We start from the raw sequence: 10,064 nt of genomic DNA, 5'->3' as shown, positions 1-10,064 counted from the left end.
GCCGCCTCTGTCCTGGTGGGAACCTGTAGGCCCCAGGCCGGCAGCCTAGCGGCCTGCGGCTCAGCCCCTGCCCGGGTGACCCTTCTGTGGCCTCAGGTTTCAAAGGCTCAGCTCCAGCTGCTGCCTCCCTTGCTGCTCAACGGAGTGTTCTGTCCCCGTATCCTCTCTAGGAGGCTCCCCCAAAACACCCTGGGCACAGCCTGGGGTCTCTTCCAGGTGGGAGACCTGCGGTGCTCAGAAAGGGGCAATGCTGGTAACATAGTGCCCATTCCTGAGAGCCCAGCAGGTGGGCAGCCTCATCCTCCCTGCACTCCACAGGGTGGGCCCCATGGTCTCAGGGTCACAGAAGAGAAAACAAATGAATATCGGGGGCCAGGGGGTGGAGGAGGCCTGCCCAAAGCACATAGCTTGTGGTGGCAGCGCTGGGCGACCTATGTCCACCACCTGGTGGTCCCCGCAATGAATGGAGCTGGGAGGTGAGAGCACCGTGTGCACTGGGAGGTTCAGGAAGGTGGTGGTACCCCCAAGAGCCACCCGGGGCTGCCACCAGCCTCGCCCACTCTGTCCTCAGTGCCTGTAGTCACTGCGTCTCGTCTCTGTCCCCATCTCCAAGGTTGTCGGAGCCGTGGGATCCATTGAGGGACAGGGTCTGGGCTACCCACGGGCATCCTCAGTCTGAAGAGCTTTCTTCCCAAGTCCCGGGACACACACACCCCAGACTTCCCCAGGGCTGTGTGCTTGCCAAGGCCCCGACAGTGCATCCCAGAGAGAAATCATAGACTAAGAAGCCTAATGCCCCTCTGCTTGTGAGACACGGAGACCAGGCCCAGAGAGGGTGGGGAATGAGGTGGGGCTTGCTCAGGGTCACCCAAAGGGCAGATGCAGAGGCCCAGCCTCCAGGCCCTGAGTGGCAGGCACAGCTGCCCTGCTGTCAATCCCAGAAAATGCTGCCTTGGGGGCGGGGGGTTGAAGTTCTCATGAGTTTGAATTTGCCATAAATCATGCTATAGATAAGATAAACCCAACATCTCCAATGCGGTTATATAGGATTGCTTGTAATGCTTAGGCGGGTGCAGCAGCTGGTGCCTTGGCTGTCCCACTAAGCCCACTGCCCACCACTGCAGAGGGCAGGGTCACTTCCCTACCTCTGAGGAAGGCAGGCGGTTTCCTCCCATCCCCCAACCCTTCATTTTGGGGGGAGAGGTATATTTTTACTTCAGAGAGGAAGGGAGAGAGATAGAAACATCAATGATGAGAGAGAATCATTGATCAGCTGCCTCCTGCACACCCCACACTGGGGATCGAGTCCCCAACCCGGGCATGTGCCCCGACCAGAAATCGAACTGCGAGCTCCTGGTTCGTAGGTCGATGCTCAACCGCTGAGCTATGCCAGCCGCCGGGCCAACCCTTTGTTTTTCATGCGAATGTTTGGGAATTCAGCTGGTAGGAAGGTGGGTCATTCCATGGTAAGGGCTCAAGTCCCGTTTCCCAAATGTATGCCCAGGGAGACCCTGCTGATAAGCCCCACTGTCTTTTCGTCCTGGAGGCCTAGCTGCACCCCTGGAGTGGACAGGAGCTCGTGCTGGGGGGCTGTTTCCTGGGACTCTACGACTTTCCTCTCCCACAGCCCCATGAATCAGGCCTCTGGCCTCCCTCCCCTCAGAGCCGGTGCAAGGCTGGCCCCTGCCACTGCGGAGCCACCAGGAGGCCAGTATTTGCAGGACTGGATAGTAAACCTCAATGGGTGAGCACTGGGTGCTCCAGGGACCCCACGGTGGTGAAGCTCAGGCTGCATAAGTGCTCCCCAAGCGGCAGGGCCCCGGGACAGGCATTTCCCAGAGGCACGAGCTATAAATAAGTGATGGTCTGCAGTCATGAAACAGCCTATGGCTCTGTCCAGAGAACAGGGGGCAAGGCATCTGGGCCAGGACAGACAGGCCTCAAATGTCAGGCGGAGGAACGAGGACCTCCTGCCAGCAGGAGCCCAGCCGAGGTCGCCAGTCCAGGCCTTCGCTGTGGACCTCTGTCTGTTCCATGTGCTCCAGTGGCCCCTACCCTAGTGGCTGGCGCCGTGGCCTCCATGGTCCGCTGAGCCCCTCCATCACCACTCCAAGCCCGGCCCTGCATCCGCTGGATGGTAGCCAGTGCTGCCAGGAATTCCCATTTGCCTGCCTCCCCCCAACATGTGATCCTGCCCTTTCCTCCTGAGAAAGTCCCTGTCCCAGAGCCCAGGCCCTGCCAGGAATCTGCCTCAAGCCACCCCAGGGGGCTTTCGGGTCATGGCCAGGAGCTTTGGGGCAAAGTAGGGAGGGCCAGGCACGGTAGCCCTCCCTGGGAGTCCTGCCAGCTCACCTTGGTTGAACCCCACACGGGTCCCTTTTCCTCCCCCGGAAGGTACGGCCCTGCCCAGTTCCAGGAACCCTGTCTGAGTCGGGCTCCAGAGCTGTGCTCTGGGAAGTCTAATTTGAAGGAGGAGACCTGCGTTATTTTTAAATGAACTAGAATAAAATAGAAAATGCCACCCTCCATCACACGGTCAGGGTAAATAGTGTCTGCCGAAACTTTCATTTCAGAGGTATTCTTACCTGTGTGTGTACTGGGTCACAATGTCAAATGTATTTCTTACTATGAGTCAAGGTAAAAAAAGTGAAAACCACAGACCTGGTGGTGCAGTGGGCAGAAGGGCAGCCCAGGCACAGTCCACCCTGCAGGGCTCACAGGCGGGAGACTCTGATGTCAGTCCCAACCCTGCCCCTCACTTGCTCTGTGACTGTATGAGGAGGTCCCTTTGTTTCCCAGAGACTCCCTCAACTTACCTGTCTGTGAAATGGGGATCGGAACACCTTTCGTGCCACTGCTGCTATGGCATCCTAAGCGGGGGCTGCTCTGCCATCTGGGAAGTGGGAGGGTAGAGAGGGTTCAGAAGGCCCTGTGGTGACTCACTGCCCCTTCCTCTGGCGTCCCAGGCCTCCAGGCCCAAGGTCAGCATCCCCCTCTCAGCCATTATCGAGGTCCGTACCACCATGCCCCTGGAGATGCCCGAGAAGGACAACACGTTTGTGCTCAAGGTGAGTCTCACCCTTAGCCCTATGGGTCCTCTGGCTGCCCCCGACCACCTCCCTCGTGGCAGCTCAGCTTGTGGCCACTGCAGGGGGAGGGATCCCAGTTGGGTGGGTCTTAGGACCCTACACAGATGTCAGGCACCTCACAGCGACTTGAATCTAGGCCCGGGCTTTAGAACCAAGCGCCTTGGGTGTCACCCACCTTTTGGGGCCCCCTGTTCTTATTTCTTTCTGGGCCCCTGGGAAGCTCCTCTGAGTTTCACTTCCTCCCTTCCCCCCCTACACACACACACACACACACACACACACACACACACACACACACACACTGGAGCCAGCACATACCCACCCCATGGGCAGGCAAACGGGTAGCCAGACTGCAGCAGTTTCACAAATGCCCCCGTCACAGAGCACATGGTCCCACAGAGGTACTAAAGGTGGGCAGGGAGGCACCCCGGTGGGCTGGGTGCAGTGCGTCCTTTCCCCAGGACCCATGTCACTGGGGTAGCCTGCTCGGGTCGCTGAGAACAGGGCTCCAGGCTGCCAGGGCTGTGCCCTGTGCCTCCTCAGAGGAGTAAGGATGTTTGGAGACCTGGTTCCTCCCAACCCAAGCTGCATGGAGCCCCTACCCTCTTCTCCAGGCTCCTGGCTGGGTTTCTGCTTTTGTTCTCCCGTTTGTTCAGTCACGAACTCCCTTACTCACTTAGCAAACATTTGCCAACCCCATAGCCTGAGTCACCTCAGGCTGGGGGCTGAGGATACAGCCCCTCCCCGCATGGCATTCCCATCTGCTGGGTGAGACGGGTCCAGGGCATCACTCCCGACAGCGGAGTGGCCTCTGTGCTGCTGACTGTGCTCAGCCCCACTCTGGGCCTCCGTGTCCCCGTCTATTCAGAAAAGGACCCTCCCAGCTCTGGGATGCGTTGTCACTGAGGCACACAGGAAGCTGAGAGCACGCAGAGCCCTAGGTTCCCGTCCCAGCACTGCCAGAGTGCTGGTGGGCTCTAAGCCAGTTACCTGGCCTCTCTGAACCGCAGTCTTCTCATCTGAGAAGGGGAAGCACCCTGCCTCCCTCCCAGGGCTGCTGGGAAGAGTTCCCCACATAATGAATGTGCAGGAGGGCACCCTGGGCCTGGCCCACAGCCAGGGCTTCCCCTCCTCTCCCCCCATGGAGGCTGCTTCCCCAGGGTATGACCTCCGAGGAAGAGTCCCAGCCACTGAGGCAGGTGAGTTCCTCAACTCAGTGTGCTGACCAGCTGCCCCTTGGCTGACTTGAGGGTTGTGAGGTCCTTTCACCTCATCTCCGGGGTGCCAGCCCGCCCTTCCCCAGGCAGCATGGCCTCCCGAGGCTTCATCTCGGGTGCCTGAGCATCATCCCCGTCACCCCCAAGGGCTGCTGAGAGTGTGGGAGGAGGCTGTACCCCAGGACCTTGGCCCGGGTTGGGGTGGTGCTTGATGATGACCCCACTGTCTTCCCTGATGCTCACACCAGTGAGCCACCATGGGGAAGGGGAGGATGAGCCGTTTGTCCAGGGGTCTGGAGGCCCCTGTGAGAATGGCAGAGGTTAGGGTACTGACTACCGTCCGGACTCCTGGCACCCCTTCCCCAGGTGGAGAATGGAGCCGAGTACATCCTGGAGACCATCGACTCGCTGCAGAAGCACTCATGGGTGGCTGACATCCAGGGCTGCGTGGACCCTGGGTGAGTGCCCAAGTGGCACTAGGACAGGTGGGCAGGTTGGAGGTAGCTATCTGGTGCTGAGCTCCAGAAAAGGGCTTTTCTCATGGCGGTTCTCTCCAGGTTGGTGCCGGCCATTCATCTCTACCCCCACCCCTATCCCCAGCAGGCTTTTTGAGGCCTGCTCTGCAGGGCCAGGGCCTGGGGACCTAGGAGGAAGTTGGATCAAGTCTTGTTCTCCCCCCAGGGGAGCCTGAGACCACTAGGAGAAGGGCAGTGTTGATGGGGGGGGTATAGGGGTGGGGGAATAGAGGAGAGGTCCCTAACACAGCCTGGGGCTCAGATACGCATGCAGGTAGAGGTGCTCACCATCTCAGAGGCTTAAAGGAAGAGTGGCCCTGAGCCAGACAGAGGGGGCTGGGGAAGGGGAGGGCAGAGAGAACAGCCCAGCAAAACGTGTGGAGGTGTGTGTGAGCCTGGAACTTGCAGGAACGTTGAGGCCTTCAGGTTGTTAGAATTAGAGCTGGTGAGGAGGGGACTTTGATGAGAGTCCGAGAGGCCAGGTCAGGGCCAGTGGGGAGCCATGGGTGGCAGTAAAGGGGCAGCTGTGGTCAGCCGTGCGCAGGAAGAGCAACAGGGCGGCTGGCTGCACCATCCAGGAGAGAGCCTGAGGCGGGAGAAGGAGGGGCAGGCCGACCAGCAGCAGAGCATTTGGCAACAGCTCTTCTGGCTAATGGGGTGAGCGGAACCCCACGGGGAGGGGCTGCTGCTTTCTAATTGACAGCTTCATTTAAGGAAGCACGACTGAAGTCCTGAGTGCCACCCAGGCCCCGATCCCCAAAGTGGTTATAATCCATCCCCTGCCCCCCTTCCAACCATCTGTCCTGCAAACTCTTTCATCAGACCCTGTGAAGGTGAGCCTTGTGGTATTTTATAGCTGGCAGGGGCACAATGGGGAGACGAAGGCCTGAGGCAGGGACTAAGGGCTGAGGCAGGGACGAAGGCCTGAGGCAGGGACAGCAGCTGCCCAGGCCCCGCCCACTGCCAGGCCCTGCCACCACTCGTGGGACTCCATGGGGCCCCAGGAGGAGGCCAGCCCTTTGTGGGTTAGTAGGCAGGCATCGTGTGACCTCAAGGAGGACTGTCCACCTGGAGACCTCTCTCATATGTCCCAGCCACACATGGCAGCCAAAGAGCAAGCTGGGAGTGTGACAGAGGGACATGGAGGCACAGGGACCTCACGTGAGCCACGGCCTAGTTCAGTGAGCTGTCCAGGGTCCGAATCCCATGGCAGAACAGGGCTATGCTGTCTTCCTTCGCAGGGACAGCGAGGAAGACGCAGAGCTGTCCTGTGCCCGGGGAGGCTGTCTGGCCAGCCGCATGGCCTCCTGCAGCTGTGAGCTCCTCACGGAAGGTAGGTGGGGCAGAGCTGGCTGGAGTTGTGGATGGCAGGGTGGGAGGGGGTGGTCAGACAGATGTGCTTCTTACCTGCCACTTCTCCAGCAGTGGACCTGCCCCGGCCCCCAGAGACAACCACAGCCGTGGTGACAGCCCCACACAGCCGAGCTCGCGATGCCATCGGCGAGTCCCTGGCCCATGTCCCACTGGAGACCTTCCTGGAGACTCTGGAACCCCCGGGCGGCAGCGTTGGTGACAGCAGTAACACAGGTGCAGTGGGGCAGCCTGTCTCCTAGCCCCTCCTTCCTCCAAAGCCTTCCTGAGCCTCAGAAGTTGTAACATTTCATCCCACTAGTGCTCTGCACAGCAGCTGCGTGCTAGCGTTTGTAGGCCAGTCCAGATCACAACCTCCCACGGGCCCTGGCTGCAAAGAAAATGCTCTCAGAGGGGTGCAGAGGGTCAGAACCAGGGGTAAGGGACAAGGAAAGTAGGTTTGTAGCTGACTGAGAGACCGCCCCAGGTAGTCCGCTCCTCTCTGTGCCTCAGCTGACCTCATGTGCTTAACTAGTGGGTGGGGTCAGCTCCTGGCCTTGTTCTAAAATTACCCAAACAGCGTGTTACAGGTGGAAACGCAACAAGACGCTGCGTCTCTTCTCTCATGTGTTTACCCCCTGCCGCCCCCTCGCTCTGTCATCCTCTGCAGGGGAAGAGGGAGCAGAGCCCGAGCCCGAGGTGGCGCCCGAGCTGGAGCTCTCCGACTACCCCTGGTTCCACGGGACGCTGTCCAGGGTCAAGGCAGCTCAGCTGGTGCTGGCAGGCGGGCCCCGCAGCCATGGCCTCTTTGTGATCCGCCAGAGTGAGACTCGGCCTGGGGAATACGTACTGACGTTCAACTTCCAAGGCAAGGCCAAGGCAAGTGTGCAGGGAGCTGTGGACAGAGTGGCCAGCCCTGGGCGAGGGGGCCGAGTGAGCCCTGGTCCTGAGTCAAGCCCACACCCCCGGAGGAGGCTGGGTGGATGTAGGTGTGGCATGACCGTCCATGGGCCAGGCCTACCTCTGGCCACACCCTTGGAACCACCTGGATCCCTCCCACACCTCTCTGGGGTCTTATAAATCTGCCCCAGATATGGCTTCTCCATTATCCAGACGGGAAGCCCCTCCTGTGGCTGAGCACTCGGGAGGCCAGGCCTCCTACGGACGTAACTTTGACCCTGTGTATTGGGGATCACGTAGCACTGGGGCTCCAGAGGGCCTCTACCAGGAGCCACCTCAGGGCAGGACTAGGGTCAGCCAAGGCCCTCCTGCCCCACCCACTCCCAGATAGCCCCGCCTCCTGCCTCCTCAGGTCAGTTCACGCCTTCCTGGGCCCCAGGCCGAGGGACAGGGAAGGGAACCACACACAGGGATCCTAGAGGACCAAACAGAAGAGGAGAGGCTGGGCCCGCAGAAGGGTGGTGCTGGGGCTGGAGCAGGAGCAGGAGCAGACCTTGACCTGGGATGTGCAGGGGAGGGAGGTGCAGGGGGAAGGGTGAGCCAGGCACAGCAAAGGTGTGACAGTGCTCCCAAAGTGGACTCCCAGGAAGGGCATTGTGTGCTGATATAAGGACCTAAGGTGCACAGGAAAATATGTCCGAAAAGTCAAATGACTGTGGAGGGTTACAGTGTGATCAGAAGGGGCAGAAACCTCAACCCTTGCCCCTCTCCTCCCCTGAACCCCCCAACACACACACACACACACACACACACACACACACACACACACAATCCTGAGTTTCTGATAAGGAAACAAACCCAGCCAGGCTCCTCCCAGGACATGGTTCCTGTCAGTTCTGCTGCAGGAAGGCTCACCCAGCCCTCCTGCTCCAGCCCTACACTCAGTGTCCCAACCCCCGGCTGGCCTGGGGCGAGCCCTCCCCTGGCTCCCTGGGCCTTTGTCCCTGGCAGTGTTGTCACTCTGTGGAGGAGGCAGCACCTCCCCAGAGACGCCTCCTTGGAAAGCAGCTGCCCTTACCAGTTCCTCTGACAACCAGGCACGTAATGCCATCCTGGCAGCCCCAAGCGTATTCCTTGGCCAGCACTGCCCCAAGCAGCCTCCCTGAAGGGCCTGGCTGTGACTCACACCCAAGCCAGAGGCGAGAATGGTGCCCAGTCAGTGAGGGGCAAGGGGGCCAAAGTGGGGAGAAGAAAGAGCTGGACCCTCCTCTCCTCCCAGGAGAAAGGAAAGACCCCGCATTGAACTGCCACTCCTGCCCTCTCAGGGACCCCGCCTCCTGCTGGCACTCCTCCTGGTGAGGAGGACGTCTGTCTGCCCTCGGAGGCAGCTCTTTTCACCTTCAGATAATAAACATCTGAAAGGTTTTCCCAAGACAGATGCACCCACCTTGCCTCAGGCCCAGTCCCGAGTGCCGTTAATGCTCAGTTAATGCTCCCTCTGGGGCTTCACTGACTGTTCTGGCCCTACTGATTGGCAGAATTCACTCATGGAACCATCCCCACCACCCTACCCCCTGGGCTTCTGTCCTGTATGTAGGTGGCAAGGCCGTGTGCATACCCTGAAACCCTCCGTTCACCTCCCCTCCTGCCATACACAATGGCAGCTACTCTTCCTCCTGTGGGATGCGTATTGAGCTGAAGCCAGAGACTGCTCACCGCTAGAGCCACAGGCTGTGGCTCCTCTCCCTGGGGCATCCGTCCCATGCGGCCGGGAGGCACCAGCCTGCTCCCCGTGCTCCAGGTGCTCCCACTGCATCCTTGAGAGGCGTAGTCACTCCCCGCCAGCCTCCCCTGGTTTCCAACCCTCTGGGCTTTGACTCTGTGGGGAGCAGGGCGGGAGAACCACACCTACAGGAGTCTGTGCCTTGTGACGGGGTGAGTCGCTCCTTCGCTGTGCCTCCGTCTCCCATCTCTAAACGGGGGCTGTAATCTCCGCCTTCTGGGGAATGTGAGGGGCATGATGTGGGTGCTCCCACCATAGGGACAACTGTCTGCTCCCTTCAGTTCCAGCCTGGCTCTGCTGCCCACCCATTCCAACCCCCACCACGGGAGTGACTCCCACCCCACCCCCAGGTGGGACTCATGTGGTAGGAGTCAGCTCTGACACAGCCCCAGGGGGCTTCTATGAGCCTTGGTCCTCCCGGAGACCCCCAAAGGCATTTGCCAGTCCAGGACCCCACCCCTGACCATGCGGCTCTGTGCCCACAGCACCTGCGCTTGTCCCTGAACGGCCACGGGCAGTGCCACGTCCAGCACCTGTGGTTCCAGTCGGTGCTTGACATGCTGCGTCACTTCCACACCCACCCTATCCCGCTGGAGTCCGGGGGCTCCGCAGACGTCACCCTGCGCAGCTACGTGCGGGTCCAAGGCCCCCCGCCTGGTAAGACGCCCCACCTGGGAGGGGTAATGGCTCAAGAAATAGGTGGGCAGTGGGGGAGGGAGTCGCTTAGGCCGCGTCCCAGCTTGGCTAACTCTAGTGCAGTGGTTCTCGACCTTGGCTGCACATTGGAATCACCTGGGATTCTGTTATGGGTAGGGCCACAACATGAGTAACAAAGAAACAGAATTTCCGGAGGATGAGGCCCAGAAATCAGGATTTTAAAAAGATTCCCAGGTGATTCTAATGTGCAGCCGAGGCTGAGAACCACTGCTCTAGTGGGATGAAGGCCAGGACTGGGGCTGTAAGCAATCAGGGCCATTGGATTGGAGGGGGCGTGGCAGGCCCACCGCGCGTCCTGAGTGCTTCCCCCAGGGGGACGGGGTGCTCAGAGGCAGCACCGGGCATTCCCTGGACACAGGTGAGACTCTGTGACCCTGGGCACCCCCTTTCTCCGGGCCTCTGGTCCCTGTCTGAGCACTGGGACTGGGGAAGGGGACTAGGGAACCCAAGCGGGGCACTGACGCGCTGGGTCCTGTTGCAGACCGGGGCCCTC

The 10,064-nt window shown here is 60.3% G+C and overlaps 1 protein-coding gene across 1 annotated transcript in view; it reads left to right on the top strand.

Annotated features, from left to right (window-relative positions):
- Window positions 1-2,955: 2,955 nt before the first annotated feature.
- SH2B2 (SH2B adaptor protein 2) overlaps window positions 2,956-10,064 on the top strand; it is a 7,571-nt gene continuing 462 nt past the window's right edge. The window contains exons 1-7 of the mRNA XM_015570243.1: window positions 2,956-3,068; window positions 4,673-4,764; window positions 6,063-6,154; window positions 6,247-6,408; window positions 6,842-7,050; window positions 9,340-9,511; window positions 10,053-10,058. Of these exons, the coding sequence (XP_015425729.1) occupies window positions 3,024-3,068; window positions 4,673-4,764; window positions 6,063-6,154; window positions 6,247-6,408; window positions 6,842-7,050; window positions 9,340-9,511; window positions 10,053-10,058 (778 nt within the window). The 5' untranslated portion in view covers window positions 2,956-3,023. The remainder of the gene's footprint in view (window positions 3,069-4,672; window positions 4,765-6,062; window positions 6,155-6,246; window positions 6,409-6,841; window positions 7,051-9,339; window positions 9,512-10,052; window positions 10,059-10,064) is intronic.

This window comes from Myotis davidii, unplaced genomic scaffold (assembly GCF_000327345.1).
Source record: "Myotis davidii unplaced genomic scaffold, ASM32734v1 scaffold726, whole genome shotgun sequence".
NCBI lineage: Eukaryota > Metazoa > Chordata > Mammalia > Chiroptera > Vespertilionidae > Myotis > Myotis davidii.
This window is presented reverse-complemented; position numbering and strand designations above follow the sequence as displayed.